Source organism: Neopsephotus bourkii, unplaced genomic scaffold (assembly GCF_033783945.1).
Source record: "Neopsephotus bourkii isolate Nb327-2 ecotype Australia unplaced genomic scaffold, CSIRO-AGI_Nbou_v1 NB_284, whole genome shotgun sequence".
NCBI lineage: Eukaryota > Metazoa > Chordata > Aves > Psittaciformes > Psittacidae > Neopsephotus > Neopsephotus bourkii.
This window is the reverse complement of record NW_026900793.1, coordinates 326,249-347,830: the sequence shown is the minus strand read 5'-3', so window position 1 is coordinate 347,830 and position 21,582 is coordinate 326,249. Positions and strand designations below refer to the sequence as shown.

Genomic DNA, 21,582 nt, shown 5'->3' with positions numbered 1-21,582 from the left:
CCAGAAGCACCAGGAAAGCCACCCGCAGTGGGGATGGAGTGGAACACAGCCCCTCGGGGGACTCAGGGCCATGGCCACCCCCTGCAGCCACTATCAGGGCAGCTGATTAGCAACAAGGCTCTGCTCTCCTCAGAAAATAATGGGGCTCAGTCTCGGAGGGCAGGACGCTCCTCCCGGCCACGGCTGTTCAACAAAGCACTAATTATGTAAGCTTTACATAACCCAGCACAGCCACCCTGTGCCCGTGCAGCAGCACCCTGTGCCCATGCAGCAGCACCCTGCGCCGGACACCTCTTGGCCCTCCCCAGCTGCCCGTGCACTGCCAGCACGAGAGCTGGCAATGAGCAGGGATCGGCCTTCTGTCTGCACCCGTGGGTTCCTGCACGTGTGGGGTACCCCTGCGCTCACCGGGGTGCCCCTCAGGGATGTCCTCTCTGTGCTGCATCCTGGCAGCCCCCAGCCCCTTGCTGCATGCAGTCCCCACTTGACTCCAGCGCAACGCAGCCCACCGATCAGAGGAAGGACTGATGGCCACGGCTGCTCTCACCCAGCTCTGTGCTGGCTGCAGCGGTTGGTGTCCTGCTGAGTCACAGCCACAGTATTTCGAGGCACAAAGGCATCCTTTGGGCTGAGTCTGCCTAGCCCCTGAGCTTGCCTGCTCCCAGGAGAAGCTTCCCTTGCCTGTCAGGCAGCACATACATCAGCTCTAACATCTTCATCCCCGTTGCTGATTTATCTAGGAGTTAAACACCTCAGGACTTTTGCTCAGACTTGTCACTGTAACCAGACACAGAGACTGTCATATTGGTATAACAAATAGCACTGCTTGAAGTCTGAGTAACACATTTCTCATTTCTCTAGGTATCTGTAAAGTGATCGGCTGCTGAGGGTTCAAGACACCTACATGGAGTATGCTGGGGAGAGATGGCAGGCTGCCTCAATCCCCAGTCCAGGACCATGGGATGGAGGGGAGAGATGTGAAATGAGCTCTGAAGAAAGCACCACCAGCACAGGCTCTGTGGGCCAGAGCGCAGGGAGGGAGCCAGACCAGGAACACACAAAAGCCAAACCCATCTCCAGACTCCTTCTTGGGCAGGAACTAAGCCCCAGTCGATGGAAAACTTGAAAAGATAAATTACAAGGCAGCACTGCCCTTCTTTTTTCCCTTCAGACGTCTTTCAGCATATCAGTTACTGATGAGGTTATGCTGCAGAATAAAACTCCTCTCCTGGCCTGAAGGAATACTTCAGGAACAAAAGGCAGCAGAATTGAAGGGCAGGAGCAAGAGAGATACCACCCAAAAACCAAAGGGAAAGGAAGCAGCCAAGAAGTGCTGAGAGGCAAACTGGAACACCAGAGAGCCAACTTTGGTGACAGACAATATATCTTCTAACCCTGGGATTATGCAAGCAGAACCGGGCCCCAAATACCCAAGAGATCTTGTTCTGGCGGGGCCTCAGCACTGCGGACACTGAGACCCGGGTTACATAAACCCCAAAGAGCACTTATATAACAGCTGTATGGCACAGGCTGCCAGCCACCAGCACCCCATGACACCACAGCCCCTGCACAAGCCCACCTGGTTGCCCTCCCTCTCACCGGCACCACCAGGAGGAAAGGTGGTTGGTCACTCTGGAGCACCGGGCAGCCTCCTGCCCCTTCCCAGCTCTGATATGCTCAAAGGTGGGCTGTGAAATTGAAAATCGGGCATTTTCATAGTGCTCTGAGATGGCCAGAACTGGAGAAAGGTGACACACTGCTACCTGGCATCCCTCTTCTACACCCGCAATCAGAATTACTGCTCTCAATAGCCTCAACCCTAAAATGTAAACTGCCTCCTTCTCAGGAGCCTCCCCTCTCTCACGCAGGCACTGTGGGCATTAGTCAAGACAAGGAAACAAAGCCAGGAAACACAGGGAGTGAAGCAGGGATGGGTTACATTTGTCCTTTAGCCGGGGGTGTGTGAGAGCAACCGAGTTACATAAAACTACTGCACCGGAGTCAGGAAGTGTTCCAGGCTCGAGTGCTGGGAAGTTTTGAACAAGCTGTGCACAGGAGGGAGCTGAAACCTCCCCTTTGTGGCTATCCCAGTTAACCAGTAACCCAGAATACAGTTGTCAGCCAGGTGACAAAAATCACCGCAGGGATCTAAACCACCCGTAACCAGATTTAACTACCAGATCTTCCTTGTTTCCACAAGAGTTCAAAACTTCATGAAAAAAATCAAAGGAAAATCTGCTCTATTCTGTTAAGGTGGGTAAGTACTGATGTAGGTAACAGAGATAAATTTCCCCTCCCAACTTCAGAAAATAGATGCATACGGGGGCTTGACTGTTCCCAGCACAGTGAATCCAGCTGGCTGCAACCGTGACTCTTCTAGGGATAAATTTCAGGGACTAAGAAAAGAGGACGAGTAGGGGAGCAAGCATTCTGCATTATGCAATGATTACATAAGCATTAGTTTACACTAGGTAGCTGGGAGTTGTGTATTAGCTTTATACCAGAACACCCTCAGAGCAATGAGAAATAATAAAGAAGGGATTATTGCTGCCACACGCTTCCAAGGCCACCAAAATGGCAAACAAACAACAAGCACAAGCCAAGCTTTAATCTCTGCTTTAAGCCCTCACCATAGCTTTGTTCAGGACCTGTTAATGGCATGGGGGGGGGACGGGACATGAGACAATTGATACTCCTGATTTAAAAGACCAGCATGGGACATAAACCCAGCATAAAGTATCCTTCAGCATCCCCGTGCGCCTTTGTTGTTGCTCATCGTGGCAATGATACGAAAGATTTCAGAAGTATAACACCTGGCATCTGCACTTCAGTGTCAAAGGAGTTCACAAGCATGACCCAGTCATTACACTAACCTATGGTACACTCTCCTGTCCACCTTGCAGAGGAGGAAACTAAAGCAGAGAAACCAGGTAGGCATCAGTGCTGAGTAACTCCCAAGCTGCTGGCTCCCTGTCCTATGCTCTGACCAACAGGATCTCTTTCCTCTCCTGAAATATAATTTCTCTCTTGGAAAAGCAAAACATAGTTGTGGATGTTTTTAGAACTGTAACAAAGCACAGAACTTCCGCTGCATTCCCCTTTTTCTGCTTCACTCTCTAAAGTCATTTCAGAGGAATTTTTAAGGACTCTGTTTAATTAGGGAGGCATCACTTGGGTAAAAATGCGAATTGCTGAGTTTGAGCCTGTGTGCCACCGCATTCCACTGGCACTTCTCCCATCAGCTGCAGCCAGAAAAGTGACCCAGAGCACTGGAGAAAGCTAATGAGAGCAGGATGAAACACCATCACTCAAAGAACAACCTGTTTCTAGTCTTCCTTTTCTAAATATTGGTACTGCTCCATGTGCTGCTAAAGGAGTTTGACAAAGGGCTGCAAAGTTGTCCATGGCACTCAGACGCACACAAATTGAAGCCACAATGTCACAAAGACAGCCTCATCCAAAGTGTGTGACACCCCAAAAACTAAATACATTGCAGCCTGAAAAAATACCAAACAAATAAACAAAGCAAACACTGGTGCCTTCATAAGGCTGCTAAAATTACAACTACTTCTACAGTCAAAACAGAAGCATGTGTGTATATGGGGAAGAGACAGGGCTCATATTTAAAGACATTTTTCTTGCAGGGCAATGGGTGATGTACCGCAACAAACCTTGATGTTTTAGCCCGTGGGTGCTACCAAAAAAAACCAACTAAAATCCTCTCTACCTTCCCCAAAACACTTATAAAGTAATCAACAGATAGCAAAGCACTGCATATACAAGTGCTTGCTACTCTGAAGACCCCAAAGAAGTGTTCAGGCACCTGGAGTGAGAAAAAGCCATGTAAACCACTGGAAAAGAAGCACTGAGCCATGGTTGAAGCACAAGGGCAGGGAAGAACACGGTGTGTCAGCTCTGCCCCTGACTCACTCTGTGACCTTGTGTAGGTTTATCACCCTCTCTGGGGACAAAAGGCAACGGAGAAGTGGGATGGAGACCCTCCTGGATCCATCACTCAGAGCACAGCCACATTAGATTGGCTACCTCAAACAGAGGTACTTTTCCCACTGGTAGAACAGCCTGTGATAAACCTTGCTCTAGACTTTATGGCTTGACAAGCAATGCTGTACAAGGTGTTCATCTGCACTCTTGCTCTTTTAGGTTTGTACAACTGACCCCAAAATAATCTTAAGACAGAAATTTTTAGAAGGTCTCTAACCTTGCATTCTTCCTTCAACAATGACCTACAGTCTCATTTCCAAATCCATCTTTCCCTCCCGTCTTCCCTTTTTTATACCTATTATCCAGACTGAGTTACATAAGCCACTTGTATCACCCAGATTCCTCATTTATCCAAACTCATTTTGTATCGTAATTCCTTTCTCAGTTCACATGCTCCCAGAATTAGCTGCTTTCTCCTGCCACCACAACCACAGAAATGAGAAAGAAAGAAAAGATGGAGGGTTTTCTGCTAGAATCCACTCCCTTCAACAAATACTGCACGGCTTATTTCCATCAAAACTCCTCATGAAGACCATGCTGCACTGGACTCCTGCAATAAACTGGAAACCCTGAGCTGGAGCTCCTGGGGACCAGTTCTGACCTATTAAGTTCATAGCATGAACTTTGGAGGTATTTGTCACGTGAACAAGGTGGAAGAAGCTTGGCAGCCCCGAGGACCTGACCTCAAAGTAACAAGTTATATTACAGATTCAGAAAGTTCTTCAAATCTGAACAAAGTTTTTTCTCCAGCACACACCAGCCTCCCACCAGCAAGCAAACTAAACAGCAGCCAGCCCCAAACTGTAAACTCATGTCAGGGTTTCACCAGCATCTTCCATTTGATAGAGGGGAAAAAACCAGCCAAGTAGTTCTCAGTTTGTTAGGCACTACCTAGGGGATCTGGAGCAAGCACCAACAGCTCTGCCCAGTGCCCATACCGCTGCCTGGTCACCAAGTCACCCTATATTTCACCAACAAAAGAAGCTCTGGAAACTCTTATAAAGTAGGATGTTAGGGGAAAGTATACACAAAAAGTTGAAGGTGTGGGGGAGAGGACATCAGATATAAAAATCAGACTGATACAACACATTGATATTAATAACTGCCTCCCCTCTTGCTAAAAATTACTCTTGCAGCATTACAACATGACAGTGGCAGAAACAATAACAGCCAGACTCAGAGCGTCACATCAAAGTCTTCAGAATTAAAAGCACAAAGAGAAAGCCAGCTTCCTTCTCATATCCCCTCCATCAAACCAACAAGCACTGCAAGACTCTGAAACCTTAACCATTTCCAGCCCTGCCTGGTAGGTAGTGAACTAAAACCTGAGCCCCGCAGAACAGTGTGGGTTCCTGAGGCACTCTATTAGCCACTGAGTAGGGTGCTCCAGCACAGGGGCAGGTAAATGAATGGTCTGTAACAGGAAAGCAAGAGGCAAAAGAAAACAGGGAAGGGGGGAAATCAACCCACAAAAAAAGCAACCTGTGTCCTACCTGGAAACTGCTGAGACTCATCCAAGAGTAACATGCTGCTCAGTGCACCGAGGCAAGAGCTCTGCCCCAGCGCTCGTTCAACGAGGCTGCACACTCTCAGCCTTCTGCTATTCTTGTCTCAGGGTCTTCAGGACAAAAGTTTCCAGGCACTCCTGAGAACTCCTTATCTCTGCCCACAGCCCAGCGAACACTAAATCCACTCCCACTGGCTGCTCAGTCTGCAAGCGGGAAATGCCTCCTGATAAAACAGTCCAGGGTACAGGCAGCGAAACCTGCACTTAAGGTTTCTGAAAATAACTTTGGTAAATAGCTCCTAGTGCTTGAATCCACCCAGCCGGTGTGACGGGAATCAGTACGCACATATCCTCCTGCACCCAGCCGAGACGGTCCGGGTCACTTACATAACTGCTTCAATATGCCTCGTGTTCAGCCTAAATCAAAATTGTGACTATCTCCTCCCCTGCCTGGGGAGTCAAACAACACAGTCCTGCCCGAGGTAGCTGCTGCTCCACTGGCGATGGTGGGCGCCTGGAGCTGCACTGCCCGCCCGGTTTGGCTTCGGAATGCGTTCCCGATCAGCCGGAGCAACCTCAGTTATGCCTGGGAGAGGAGTTTGAAAAGAGAGCAGAAGAGCAGGGAGGCTGGGTGGGTGTGTACGGGGGAGGTCTCTCTCTCCTCAGAGCAACAGATCGGATCCCATTCACTCAGCCCTGATCCAGTTCAACTAGTGGCAGAGACCAAGACTGGGAATAAAATAAAAATCCTTACATAACCGTCAGGCTCCGACGGGGCCCCGCGCAAGGGGAATCCCAACAGACAACAGCACCTCCAGAGTGGGGACATCACCCTGCTCCCAGGTCTCACAGCACAAAAGGCAAAGAGATGGGGAGTGAGCTCAAACAGAAGTGCAGCCTTTTTGGCTCTGAGAACAACTGTGGTGTCTGTGATTTTATCAGTATTTGCCTGCTAACTTCCAAGAAACCTAGACAGCGGGGACTGAAACCGGAGTGACTCGATGCACGGCAACAGGCGAAAGAGCACCCTGTTCTCTTTGTTAACTCAGCAGCTTGTACAGCACTGCTGGTCTGCAGAAGGCTCTTACTGCAGCAAATGGACTACGAATGAGATTTCTCTGGTTTTAGGAAACAACCTGCCTGAACATGTGGAGTGCAAGTTCAGCTAAGCAAGCCTTCCTCCACATTGTCCAGTGACAGGTACAGCAGAGAATAAGTACAGGAGAGAATAAGAACTTTAAAGCTGTGGTTGAACCCTTAAAGGCTAACCATCACACTTAACCTTCTTCAGTGCTACAGTCTTCTTCCATGCCTGATTCCCTTCCTTCACAGGCATACCCAGTGTCAGTAACAAAGAGCAAACCTGGGCTGATAGACACATGAAATCCACTCACTGCTAGCAAGTATTTGTCCACATAATGAAGTCAGCTTTTTGCTTGAAACAGCTGCCAAGTGCAAGTCAGGAAAACCAGGATGGGCTCAAAAAGCCTGAAGTAAGACTGAAGAGCCCTAGCTCTGATCTGCAAGACTCCAGGGTAGCAAGCAGAACTCACAACAGTACACGTTGATTTAAAGGTCTGCAAACGCAGCCAAGGCAGAGCCGCATTACCCTTTGTGTGACTCCAGCCATTTTTATTAGAACTTTCATTCAAGAGGATGGTAGGACGCAGTGAATGCTTGTTACCATCAAAATATCCTTAATGGTACTGTGAAACAAACAACTTTGAAACAAACCAAAGGTGCTACAGTCATCATTAGAGCCATATAAATCTTACCAAAGAAAAGATGAACTGTATTAAAATTAAGAGGCTTGGTAACAAGACAGCCTTTCACCTATGTCACAGATTCAAATAGCCTGGCTGGTACACAAAAACATACACTGTTTATCAAGGGGGAAGAGGGACAAATATATTAAGTACCTAGCTGAGGATCTTGCAAGCAGACCTTATAAGGACTTTGTAGGGTTGGAATAAATAACCAAACATAACCTCAGCATCTGACCTAACAGATTCATGAAACTGGGAAGTAAGATTTAAAGACAGTATTTGTGTAAATACAACTGGGTACCTTCCAAGGCATGCTGTGCTGGTTTTGGCTGGGCTAGAGTTAATTTGCTTCATAGTAGCTAGGATGGGATCTGGTTTGGATTTGTGCTGGAAACAGTGTTGATAATTCAGGGATGTTTTTGTTACTTGTGAGCAGTGCTTACAGAGCATCAAAGCCTTTACTGCTCTTCACCCCACCAGCGAGAGGCTGAAGGTGCACAAGGAGCTGGGAGGTGATACAGCTGACCCCAGCTGACCCAAGGGACATCCCACACTGTGTACAGATCCCATGATGATACAGGACATCATGCTCAGCATATAAAACTGGGGGTAGAAGAAGGAAGCTGGGAACGTTGGGAGTGATGCCATTTGTCTTCCCAAGTCATCGTTACTTGAATGGAGCCCTGCTTTCCTGGGGATGGCTGAACACCTGCATGGCCATGGGAAGCGGTGAATGAATTCTTTATTTTGCTTTACCTCTTAAACTGTCTTTATCTCAACCCACAGGTTTTCTCACTTTTCCGATTCTCTCTCCCATCCCATCAGGGGGGAGTGAATGAGTGAGTGACTGCGTGGGGCTCACCTGCCTGCTGGGGTTAAAACACAACACATGCTTATTACAGCAATCAAGCACAAGGAAAATGGAAGTTCAGTACACTGGGGGAAACAGGTGGCTTATACCTGCACACAGCAATAAAAAGGGAATTTCCTTCTTCATCTCAGTGTGCAAACCAGAAAGGAATTTCTCTAGCACTTTTCTACTCAAAACAGCCTACTGGTGAGGCCATCACTGTTAGCCATGATAAATACATATCCACACAGCCAAGAATTAAATCTGCCAGAAACAGTCAGTTTATAAAATTATCTCCTCATGGAAGGTAATCTTGTTATAGATAAACCCATTTACTGAATAGCTTTTCTGTGAGGCCAGCCTTGCTGGTAAGGAAGAATGCTCTCCTTCCCCTACATGGTCTGAAACCTTACCTAGCTGTCATGCCTCACACCATCAGCTCTCTGCAATTGCATGACTGTGCTATACATCAGAAGAGGCTTCTCAAGAAACTGCTGTCACTTGAGAGGTTCCCTTGCAACAACATATGAGATTCCCTTGGTAAGGAAAAAATAAAAAGTCACTATAAAGTTTGTATTTTCAGAGAATATCAAGACAAAGGCCCTTTAGAACATGGTTTTTATTCAACTGACAACTCTTCTCACCAGCAGTGTCAGCATCCCCGAGCACTGCAAATTCTTAGTGGCTAAAACTTGCACCTAAATCTGCCTACACACACAAGAAGCTCAACTGGAAAGTTTTTCACACACTAACTCCTCTGTATAGCAGAGACCATTGGAGATGGGCAAGAGAGGAATCAACTAAACTCAGTTCAACTAAAAAGGTTCAATAAAGCATTACAAAACCCATCACAAGTTACTCTCCTTCCCCACCCTCTCCAGTTGCAGTAGCTCCTTCCCCATCCCCATGCCTGTTCTTCACTTTGAACCCGGTTCTCTCAACCCACTGCCCCCCCTTGCTGAGCTCTGCAGGCCAAGCAGCTCCAGGACTGCTCAGCATTAACCTGAGCCATTCCCTTCTCTCTAACGACCACCCTGTGTGCTCTTCACCTTCACTGCCACCCTGCAGAACAGAAGGGACATTCCCTGCATATCTCTGACCGCTCCATGCTGGCTGCATACTCTCCCTTCTCCATACTCCAGCTTTCTCACAGGCATGCTCCACATCCACCAGCTGCTTCTACACACCCCGCTGATCTCCAACAAGTACAGAAGCTGCTGCAAACCTGAACTGTTTGTAAGTTGTAGCTGCTAGCTGCTAGTAGCATGCACCAATACCGTGAAGGCCACTTTCCCTGTGCTGTCTTCCATGTTGTTTTAGCAACATGGAAAACACACAAGGATATCAGGTTTGAGCTAGTTATGGTTTAAGGAGGTGTTCATCAACCTAAAACAATTCAGCTGGAATCAAACTTGAACTCTATTATCTGTTGGAAACAGAGTATTGCTGGGCTTTAAGAATCATTTGCTTTTAAACAAACACTGCACTGTAAATAAAAACTCTTTCTGAGTAAGATCTAAACCAACCACAGAAAAACAGAGGAGTCTTTCAATTGACTTTAGTGAGTTTTGAACTGAAATATAAGGCATAAAATTTATCAATCTGTTTTTTTCCTCATCTGATTTGTATTCATATAAACCTTGGTACCACACTCTAACTCACAATGGAGAGTGGGGGGGTGGTGTACCGCACAAAATACAGGTAGTGACAAAATGAAGTGCCTTCTGCAAATACTTTTCCCTCTGTTACTGTGGCAAAACACTGCTTCACACTTCAGTCCCAGGTTTTCAAAGGTTGTTTAAATGCACTGAAGAAAACAAGATGTACTGATTTTAAGTGGAAGGATTTATATCATAGATAGTTATCATCATCTTAAGCTAAATCCACTGAGTTACAATCCCAGTTACATTCAAGAAGTCGATTATCATCTCTTCCTATAACTCACTACATTCCTGCTGCTGAACATGACATGAGGTATTTGTTCACCACAGAAGAGTGATTTTTTTAGAACTCTAATTTCATTTCAGTTTTCATTTCAGTGCAAATTTGACATAAATCACAAGCTAAGAGTACACAAAAGTGCCATTTTTTAAATTGCTTCTAATAGTTCAAGTAATTAAATATTCTACATAGATGAAGATTACCTACAGATGTTTTAATTGCAAAATCTGTTTTGACAGAGATTTAAACAACAAGTTTTTGCTCACCCCAAAAGATTCTCTCTTGCAGCTTCCTCCTGTCTCATTCCTATTTGCGTATTTGCAAGTGAAAATAATGTCTTCCAACTCCTACTTAGAATTTTTTTGGGACTGAGTCAGTGAACTGCATGTTGGAGAAAATGTGAACAAGACCTTTTCAACATCTGTCGTACAAACTACTGTTATTAAAATAAATGGGTCTTGCATCAAAAAACTTTGAGCCAAACCATGAGCCAGACGCTTCTGAAAGTTCACTGTTGCTGTTTTCTATAAAGCCGAAGCAGGAAACTAAAAGCCAATTACAAATAAAGCCAAGAACAGTAATATGATATAATGTGATGTTGTATTTTAAAATCCTAAGAATAGTTCTAATTTAATTAAAACAGTTTCCCCTTCTTCCAAACTTGCTGCTGCTTCTTGGCTGAAAATATGACACCTGTACAACATACACATTTTAGTTAACCAGTCATTAAAACCAGCACAATACCAGATAAATTAAGCAAAAATAAAAATAGGAACCCCTGGCATAATTGCAATTCAAATGCAAAACAGAGAAGTGTTTCACTCAGTACATCTGAAAATAAGAGGGGCACTACCTAAATTGTAAAGCAGAAGATTTTTGTTTTGGCTTCATCACATTCATCGGGTGACCTTTGCAAAACCGCTTTGCCACTTCTTACCTTCCTAGAGGGAAAATACCACATTACATATTGGCTACTTAATTTCCTTGTGATTTCATCATGGTTGCAGAAGTGGCACATGAAGGAGTATGATATCTATGAGGGATGATTTGGTGTGGTACAATGCTTGCTATTGAAAACGTACATAGGGAAAAAGGTATCAAACATGACAGAGAAGGAAGTGCGACCGTTCTTCCTTACAGATTCTCTGGCTGCTTTGGGAAAAGAGAAAAGCAAGTTTTTGGCCAATAAAGCACAATCCCCATATCCTGTAAAGCCTACGAGAAAAGCAGGAAGAAACAAGACACTTCTCTCCACTGAAGACTTGGAAGAATTCTTTGTTAATAACTAATAGCTAATAACTGCTTACTCATTGACCTGCTACCCATGAACCCCTGCTAGTCTCACATTTGTGGCAGCTTTAAGAGAGCCTGTAGCTACAGGTAAAAAAAAAATAAAATTGAAAAAAATCCATGTCCATATATATATATATATATATACACACAATGCAAAGCCATGAACGTGGGCTGTTCTTGAACCACACAGAAGGATGTCTATTTTGTACTCCATCATATGCAATATACCAAAGGGAAGGAGGAAGAAAAGAGGGGGGGTGGGGGGGGAAAAGCGTGGCCAGTTACACCAGCACATCATTTGAGGAGATGAGGCAGTTCCTGCGCCCAGCCGGTGGGTCTGAAGGAAGCAGAGCTCTGGCGTCATCACCTCCTTTTAAAGTAAAGCAAGTCATTACTCCAGGTTATATAACATGGAGACTATGCCAGACTTTGTGCCACCCTCTCAAAAAGGAAGCCGCTGTCAGAAAGCCTGGGAGGCGGGCAGAGGAGTCAGCACCGTTTTCATTCGGAGCTTCCCCCTGCTTAGGATAAGCAGAGGACACCGGGACAGAGGCCACACTTTGAGGCAGAGGAGGCAGATGGTGAAAGGCTCAGCGACTGACCTGCAGCATCGTCAGTCTGTAACTCCCTGCAAAGGGGGCTGGGGGCCAGCCCTGTCAGGATCTCATCCTTCCTTCCCACCGAAGCTGTCAAGCCACACCTCACCCTGCTGAGAATAACCTAGAATAACCTAGTTCACAGGGTTAGTTAAAATGCTGGAGTCAGTCAGTAAAACCCCACAAAGCCCAGTCACCACTCCTCCATACTCCTCTCCTGCCCCTATTCCTCCCTGATTTATGGGCACACAGCCTGTAGACAAGGGAACTCCACCTCTGTCACTCTCCAGAGACCTAAAGTGCCCCAGTCCAGCAAAATGCCCCCAAAGGCAACATGCAGCTTTGGGTTTGGCACAAAGGGAGCTGACAAAGTACACAGTACTGGTTGTTCCCAGCAAAGCACCCATGAGGAGGATTTTTTTAATGTCACCCTTTAGTGAGTCCAGTAAACCCACTTTCAAGGGAGCTGGGTGCTGAGTGCCTACCACGGGTTCTGCATAGGCATTAGCAGCTCCTGTACAACATGCTGGGTATACAGACACTTGTTAGCTGGGTAGGCCCAAAGCTAGCACACAGAAACACCATTCCTTGTGAAAGACAGACTGTACTACAGGAAAACTGACAGAGGTAAAATACTGGGTAAAATACCCAGCCTTCTGTAATAAAGCAAAGTTCCCAGAGAACTCAGTGGGGCTGTTGCCTAAATGAGAGGCAAACCTTCTTCCCTGCAATTCCAGTGTAACCTTTCTGCATTACTCAGTAACCAGGACTGCTAAAATTGCAAGTGCTAATATCCAGTCTCTTCTCACCTTTGATGCTAACTATATGTGCCCTATTTATTCGGCTGGACTGTGGAAACATTGAAGACAGCCAGCTCTGAGCTTTCTGAGTCTTGAGAAAACAACAGAAGTGTCCAATACAGGATCTGCACAGGTGGAGAACTTATGCTTAACAGACAGAAAGCAACTTAGGAGATGCTCTTATCCCTTTTAGGGATCGAGAAAACAACAAAAACCCCTCAATTTCTTAGTTACAGCAATTCACCTGATAAATGCATCCAGTATCTGCAGCTGGACTCATGTTTGCCGAGTTACCCACAATCAGCTGACTTGATAAAGCATATTTAAACACTCTGATCCATAAGGATCATCTGCTAAGGTAATGCAGTTTCTCATAACCTCTGATAAAGTTTAAACACATGCCAATATGCAGGATATTAATTCACAAGTAAGTTTTCACATGTAGCAATTACTTTTGTATCTCTGATATCATACATGACATCACCTTGCATGCAATTATTGGGAGACTATGAAAAGCCACTACAAGCATGAAAATCTGCCTAGTTGTTTAAGCATAGTAAAGTGCACAGTGGTACACAGTTCAGGTTTGGCTTCCCAGGCTTAAAGGTTAGGGTCTTTGTGGAGCCAACAAACTGTTGAGAGGAGGCTTGATTTCCCCAGGATTTGCCCTTTAGCTTCATTAGAAATAGTACTGGTCGACTCTAGAGGGAGCTGCATCCAGCCACAAGTAACTAAAATAAAGGAATCAAGAGAAGAAAGTCCACCAAGAAGGAAAAAATGGAAAGATGTCTATCACCACACTTCCTTCCCCCCTAGAAATCCACTTTTCCACTCTGCAAACAGTGACTTGCAGGTTAAATTATAGGATTAGCACTTACTGGAACCCATCACTCTGCCGTACGTACGCACAGAACACAGCTGAGCTTAAAGCCACCCTCAGTGCTTTTGTGGGTTTAGGGAAGTAATGACTTTTGTTTCTTTCCACACTTTTTTCTCCGACTCATCCACTTTCATCAACAAAAGCCTCCTCTGCGCTCCAAGCTTACCCCAACAGGCCTGTGCCTTTCATTAGTGCTTGCCACCAGCCTCCAGTTAAACAACAAGGGCAAGAGATTAAAGCACGTGTTATCACCAGTCTGAAGCAGAAAACAAGCAGCAGTCAAGTCCACTATACCCATGTAATGCAGCAGATGGAAGCATTTCATTAAAGGGTTCCTCAAGGAGCAGCTATAGTGCCAGAGGCTGCCTGGACCTTGGGCTGCCCACCTACCCTCAATAACCACCCAAAGACACAGTTGTGAAAAGCTGCTTTCTAAAAAGGAATTGAGAGATTAAAGAAACAAGTACGTATTTGCTTCTCCTCTTCTTGAGGGATGCAGTCCATTTTCTACTACATAAGGAGGAAAACTCAAAATCGGTGTTTCCCAAGAGAAAACGTGCATCCTGATCAAAAATAGAAGGCAAAAAGATTTCAGGATGCTGGGGCTAATCTCCATCTACCAATACAAGAAGGACAGCCCAATTGAAGTAAAAAGTGCAAGTTTTTACTTTCTAACAGCAGTTCCCCAGCTTGTGTCTTCTTTTTTCCTCCAGCATTATGGGTATTCCTAAATTTGGATATAAAATGGTCTAGAACAGCATACCATTTAGCAGGGTATTACTGACGAGACTGTCTCCACACTCTGCCTCTGCCTCTCAAGTTTCATACAGGTGAGTATAACATGACCTAATTTACATTAACAACTTCACATGAGAAGCAAAAACCCATGTACACGAGCAGGAGGAGGCTGCTAAGCGAACGGATTTATACCAAAGACTTCCTGCTCTTCCCCTGTAAGGACAAAAGTTTGCTCTGTTCCCAACCCCACACATCCTGCTGGGGACTCCCCCACACACCACAGTTTTGTTTTGTTCCAGCACTTTGTGGGGGAGAAGAAAAGCTGGAACACCTTTGGGCTGGGAAGCACATGAATAACACAAAGCTTCCAAATGAGCAGCATCTCCCCGCACCTCGAGGATGCATTCATGTATCATTCAAAAATATCTTAACCCCAACCTTCCACATGACTTTAAAAACAGACTTCCAGAATAATTTCAGGTTTTATAACCCCAGGCGCCAATGAACTTCCTAGTAAGGATGGTGTTAGCTACTGATTTTTCCCATCAGGTTAGACAAGGAAATTATCTAGGCAGCTACAAATCGATTTCACTTTCAATGTAATTGCACCTCTTGGTGCATGATGATGACCCACAGAGGAACATCATCACATTAAACAAAATCCATTCTTGCTATAATTTCATGCAACGTTTTTTCCCCAACCACCAAGTGAAAATTGTACACAGCTGATCCAGCAGTACTCCTTTAAATAAACAGGCTTTCCTCCTGAAGGAGCTTGAGGAAAGCAAAGAGCTTTTCGAACCTGAATCAACAGTGGCTGTCATCTGAAGTCAAGAACTCCCACCTTGCTACCTTGGGAAACTCAAAACTGTGAGTGCCCAGTTGCACACTCAAGTTCAAACAAAATGCAGCCATTGAAATACATTCTGGATCACGCTCCAGAAACAACAGGTAGCTCTGTTTGAATCTGTCATGATACTATCACATGTCAAAGGTAGGGATGAGCACAGCTTTAGGAGGTGAGGCTCTCTTTCCCCTTACTAACCTCCTGTGCCAAACCTCAGATGTTCTGAGACTTCTGCCTGGTGCCTTCACTCTACTAAGAAGCTGCAGAGCAAAAGAGCATAGGCAGCTGCATGTCCTCCACTTTCCTGGGACTTGGGATTCTGTACCACCACCACAACTGTGCTCCTCATTCACTCCTCTTTAAGGGTCCATATATCCATGGAAGTCCAACACAAATCAGTTTTGTTTAGCTCCAGCACTTTGCCACCAAGGAGGAGTAACAAAGTGAGTCTGAGGTGGGAAGAGGGAGCACTGCCTCCATCTTCTGTTCTCCACTAGTCAGAGATGGCATGCAGAGAGCATGCCCCCAGCCCTGCGGAAAGAAAGAAGGGAAGAGAAGACAGAAAAAGGGCGAAGTGGACAACACAGGCAGAAGACAAGGCCAATTGCATGGAGATTATCATACCACAGCAACACCTAACATGCTATTAGCTGGTGCTGCCTGATATATCCGTGCATTAAGAAGGTACTGGAAAATTATCCACTCCTACACCCCAGCAGCACTGATTCTAAATCTCTGTGTGCTGTACCACACACCCTGTAATGCAAACACACCTAGAAGTCTTTGACAATAGTGTCTGAATGCCTGTGCTCCTTAAGGCATCTTTCAAGAGAACTGAAACAACCAGCCCTTTACACTTTTCCCCCTGAACTACACTTCAAAAAAGCATTTAACCCATATACTCAGAGGTAAGAAAACAAGCAACTTGCCATCACTATTAATAACAGAATTACAGCAATATGTGTAAGAGATGATGAACTCCAGAGACTTCAATCAAAATAATCCAAAGACATTCAGAAAGTGGAAAAACAGAGCACTACAGTGGGATTCATTCAAACACTAAACAGCTTTCCTCAGGAAAGCTCTGAGGTACAAACAGTCCCTGCATTTGAAATGATCTGTAAAACCCATATTGGAGGTTTGTTTCCTTTGTTCAAATTAGCTTTTATTCCTATGGAGTTCTGCACAGCCCTGAGCAACTACCAGGATCAGAGAAGAAGTGCAGGACTTGAAACAGCCCTTTATCTCTACAGTCATCAGTACATCACATTTCAAGTGAAAACGATTTATGGAGTTAGCAAAAAAAGTTCTTAGCCATCACACACTCGTATCACAAAATAAAACATGATAAAACAAGTGCTGCTACCCACAAGTGATGAGAAAACAGATGCAGTGGGCAGGGATGACAAGGCTGGAAAACCAGTGGAAGCCTCCGGCTAGGATTGAAGCGTGCTGCTAGAGTGGGTGTACAGTCTGGCAGCCACTGGGAAGGGGTTATAAGTGTCAGGGTAGGTATATCCTGGAAGAACATGCAAAACACAAGTCACTGCTAAGTTTGAGACTATACGATCCACCATCAGTTGTGCAGATAACTTTACATGAACCCTGGAAGTTTCTTAAGTAATTTGAGTCACCATCAAAACATGGAAAACCTACATTTCTAAAACAAAGACACTATTTTGGAAGCAAGCAGTAAAAATGTTAGGTTTATAATTGCTATAATCACTGTAATTTAAAACGAGCCACCAGTTTCAGTTTGGAGAAAACATATTTGAAGCCTGTTGCCCTTCCAAGGAAGTGACAGTGATAGATTAATAGTCTTCCAAATCTTGTAGTGCTAGAAATACACAAGAGTCTGCCCGCAAGGGAAGGATCCCCCAGGATCCCCACTAGAACATCTACAGAACAACCACAACACAAGGAGAGGAGGAGAACAGCACATCTGGCAACAGGGAGAACAAAGTTTTAACAGAAATTATTAAAATTAAGCTATTAAACTCCATAGTATAAACATAAGAACTTTTTTCTTGTGACTAAAAGTAACTGCATGTTGCCAAGATGATTTTTATGAACAAGGGTCATCGACAAAGAGACAGGATTATAAATATCAGATGGGGAAAATAAAATGATCCTCTTAATTCTGAAGTTAGATGTATTTCATAGGCCAAATAGCAGGAGACTGTTTTTATATTAGATCTAAGGTAATATAGGTATCAAATGACATTTCTGAGGCAGTATGCAGCTGTGAAGAGGTATCAGGAGAAGCCGAGTGGACATCTCCACAGAAAGCAGTAATTATACAGTGAAGCACACAGAAAGCATCCTGCTATTCTGGCAGGCAGAACTAAAGCTGAAACAATCTGAACCCTCAGATGCAATCTAGCTTTGCTCAGATTGTGCACGAGAGAGTTCTGCCTGTACCTAATGGACAACAATAAAGACATTTTGTGTTAGTTATATGTAAATTGTCTTTTTACTCTTCCTTATTATTTCCTACATTTGTTAACATTTATTTTTAATTAGTCACTAAAGAAATATAAAGCATAAACATTTTTCTAGCATTTTAAGATGAAAATAAACAGCTGTCATTACAGCTAGTGATGTTCTGATAAACTTACATTGATTTTACTTGCTTTGGAAAGAATAATCCTGACAATTATAAGTATTTAGCCACAATAACATAGATATAGGTGATAAAATACGTAGGTCCATGGTAAAATAGCCATGGGGAATGACCCACTTGGACATGACATACAGCCACTCCTCTCTGTTAAAAAGTTGGCTACATCATGCTTCCTATTGCTCCCTTGGGTGCAGGTTCCCATAAACAAAGTGAGGAGGTCACCACCAGTCTCTTTGAAACAAAGTAATCTATGGGCCTATAGCTATCCCCTGGGAAAAAAAAACCCACAAACAAAACAACAGAACAACCAAAGAACACTTGAGGACAACAATGTACTTTGACAATAAAAATACTTTAGTAACTAGAAGTGTCTGTCTTTAAACGCATCCTATTCTCGGTAGGTTTAACTTGGTGCATTCCAAAATCTGCTCATCCTTTGAAATGATTAAAAATCACAATTTTAAAAGAAGCAAACACAGCATTCCCTTAGGCTTGGGCTGTAGTTTTATGATAGAAGGAGGTTGTTGGCAAATACAGCATGGGGAATTCCCACCTGAGCCATGTACTCTTGTCTACGTGCCCTCAAACATCAGCTCTTCTGCTGGATCAACAAACCTATTCCTAGGATCATGGCAGGAACCTCACAGTTATCTAATCTAGCTCAAATGTAACCTGCACAGCACAGGTCCACAACAGCTATACTGCTCCTAACTGAAGAGGAGAGTGGGGCAGATACAACTAGGCGAGGATAGAAGGTGGTAACTTAGCACAGCCACCTTTCATATTGTCAATGAAACAAAAATAAACTCAACCTGGGTGCTGTCAGAAAGGAACATTTTCCAGTTGTTCAAGACAATTATTGTAAGTAATCAATAATTGCTCATAGCATCCATTAAATTGTTTACCTATAGGCAAACCGGTGATGCAAACATGTTTAATGACACCAGATCCTCTTAATAATACAAGTAACTAAACTGATTTATTTACTTCTTTAAACAATGGCTTTCCCAAAATCTGTAGCTATTTTAAAAATTCTCTCCTCTTTCCAATGTATGTTTGTGGCTTGTTTTTATGATGAAATTATATTTTTTTTGTGTCCAGAAGTCCAAGTTTAACCTACCTTAAATCCCTATTTAAACTGAACACCCACATAAGAACTTCTCCCTACCAACCACTGGACAAACTCTAACCCTTACGCAATCTACCTATGTGTCACTCACCAAAATTAGTAACACCAGTTTTGTATAACAAATGTATGCAGAGATCCACAACCCCACTCACCACTCTCATCAAGTAAGTCCTCCTCGTCATCCCCATCATTGTCCTCCTCCATCGCCTCCTCCTCATCTTCCTCCTCCTCCTCTTCCATATCCTCCTGCTCCAAGTCCGGGTCCAGGTCCGGATCACTCCCTGAGATTGACTCGTCTGACATGATTCCCAGTGATGCTCCTTGTGCATTACCTGCTCATGTTCTACCGTGAGGCAGCCCTGCAAGAAAAGAGGTAAATAATGAACCCAGTGAATCCCAACCTGTGAGCCTCAGGATCATAGACAGATTACCGTGTATAAAAGCACAAATCTGCCATCAGTCTTTTAAATAACAGTTAAATCAGGCTGCACACAAAATCCTGTGTAGAAAATGGATACCATAAGTGATGTATCATAATGATATCGGCCCAGCATTGTAGAATCAGTATCAGAACCAACATATTGACTAACCTCTAAAAAAAGCATCTCTCTGTTGGTATCTTCGACATGCATACAGCAGAAAGATCCCCAGTATCAATGTCTGATTATACAAAGATGTAAAATAAATGAATGATGTGAACAACTTCTGAACACTACCATCCAAACATGAAGCATAGGAAAAAAAATCAGTCACAGAATCCCACAGAACAAGAACTGGAGCTCGCTGTCCAATTCCTCTGTTACACCACTCCAGTGCATCACAGCAGAAATCATGGTACAAAACTACAAAGCCTAAAGAAAGGGCCAAGGCAATCACAAAGTCACAAATTTATCTCTTCACAACATGCACTGTCACTTCTGGACAGTGACGGGTACTCCTGGGTACTCCTCTTTCATGCACAATGAATTACCAGAGAAGAGCTGCGTGATGGATGCAGAGAAAGAGACACAACCAAGAAAGGAAAATAAAGAAGTCATCTTGATCTCAAGGAACATAAAGCAAAGGATGTGTTCAAAAAAGCAAGCCTCAGAAGAACTACTACCCACACATTCCCCAGAAAGCTTTAAAGAAAGACAAGGGAAACATTTCCTCATCACTCATTTTCCAGTGCCCCCTACTTACACCACATTTCCAATGTAAACTATAAAATGCTTGAGAACTAACCAACCACTTAAAGAAAAAATCAAAAAGGACTTGGAAGCAGAGAAGGCAGCACATATACCTACAAACCCAGAAAAAAAACATTTTCAGTTGTGTTTCAGCAGTAAGTAGATGAGCTCAGGAACCTGAAGGTTAAAGACACAACTCAACACCCCTGTAAGCAGGGCTGAAAATCTAACTGTCAAGCATGCTGAATTATTCCAGCTGAACTCATCAGTTCCTGCTTTGCCTCTCTCAGCTCCTCAGTAACATTGAAGTGTCTGAAAGAAAGAAACACGAGGGAAGAACAGGCTTGTGGAGATTGATATTGGAATGGGAAGCCTTTCACCACTAGGTCCCAGGAGCACTTTGCCACCAGGCAGACAACTGAAGTCCCTACACTATTACACATGCCACACAAAATAAGTTGGCTTTGTTGAGCAGATGGTGGAAAAGGCCAAAATCTAAATTAGCTCGGTGGAACTGTGCCAGTTTACACAAGCCAAAGAGATTAATTCAGCTTCTGTGGCCTGCTGGTAGGCAGGTACGGAGCTCTGCTGCTGTCAGCCTGCTGCAATATAGGGACCTGCGGCACCGCTTACTTCTGATGTCTGGTGACTTCAGTCAAGGACTGCAGGCACAAATCAGTTTATAATCAGAAGTTTTCCTGACAAACGCTGTGCTGAAGTCTACATGTATTTCAAAGCAGTGGTTTATTTTTACTTTTAAATAGCAACCACAGGGCTCTTCCGGCTGATATCCAGCCCTACAGAAAACAGACTTTTCTTCACACTTTATAGGTTGCACTCAAACCTGTAACTGTAAAGGTGCATGTGTTTCTTTACATTTCAGGAGATGGGCAGCAGTTTTACCTTTGTGGGTCTTTGCTGGTCACCTGGGATTTCAGAGAGATTTATTTATTCCCGTGTTGTCTATACTGTGCTATAAAGCACCGTGCACGCAATCTGCAGGAAACCGCACCAACAGAAGCATATTAAAAAATATCCATGTTTTAGTACCCCATTAAACTAAGCACCAACCTCCCCAAAGCCCCAACAAAACAGACAAAAAAGAAGAAATACAAACACTATCAACATGGCAGGCATGAATTCTCATCTACAAACAGGAAAAGCAGAAGGGCTGAATGCCACTAAACACTCCAGGTCAAAGAATGACACATGATACAGTTTCTCCCATCAGCATCCTCCTGTGTGTCATCTCTCATGTTTCATCATTTGTCGCAGATCGGGGGGGGGGGGGAGAACCCCACCACAAAACACTTTCTGAAAACTGTTTAAAGGAAAGAATAGAAGTCTTTATATTTCTATAAATAAAATCAAACTCAGTGGAGAGCAGCTGTATCTCAGGCTGGAATACAAAAGGGCTCTAATCTATGCTTTATTGTTGTTT

General features: G+C 44.2%; 1 protein-coding gene across 3 annotated transcripts in view; it reads right to left on the bottom strand.

The window, feature by feature from the left end:
• Positions 1–19,351, bottom strand: part of RAD54L2 (RAD54 like 2) — a 45,146-nt gene extending 25,795 nt beyond the window's left edge. Inside the window, exon 1 of one of the 3 annotated variants that reach the window (XM_061346918.1) lies at positions 19,125–19,351. In XM_061346918.1, coding sequence (XP_061202902.1) covers positions 19,125–19,275 — 151 coding nt within the window. In that variant the 5' untranslated portion in view covers positions 19,276–19,351. Of the gene's footprint in view, positions 1–5,495; positions 6,069–19,124 lie in introns of those variants that run through there. The other 2 variants (XM_061346921.1, XM_061346919.1) reach the window with 2 other exon arrangements.
• Between the last annotated feature and the right edge of the window lie 2,231 nt (positions 19,352–21,582).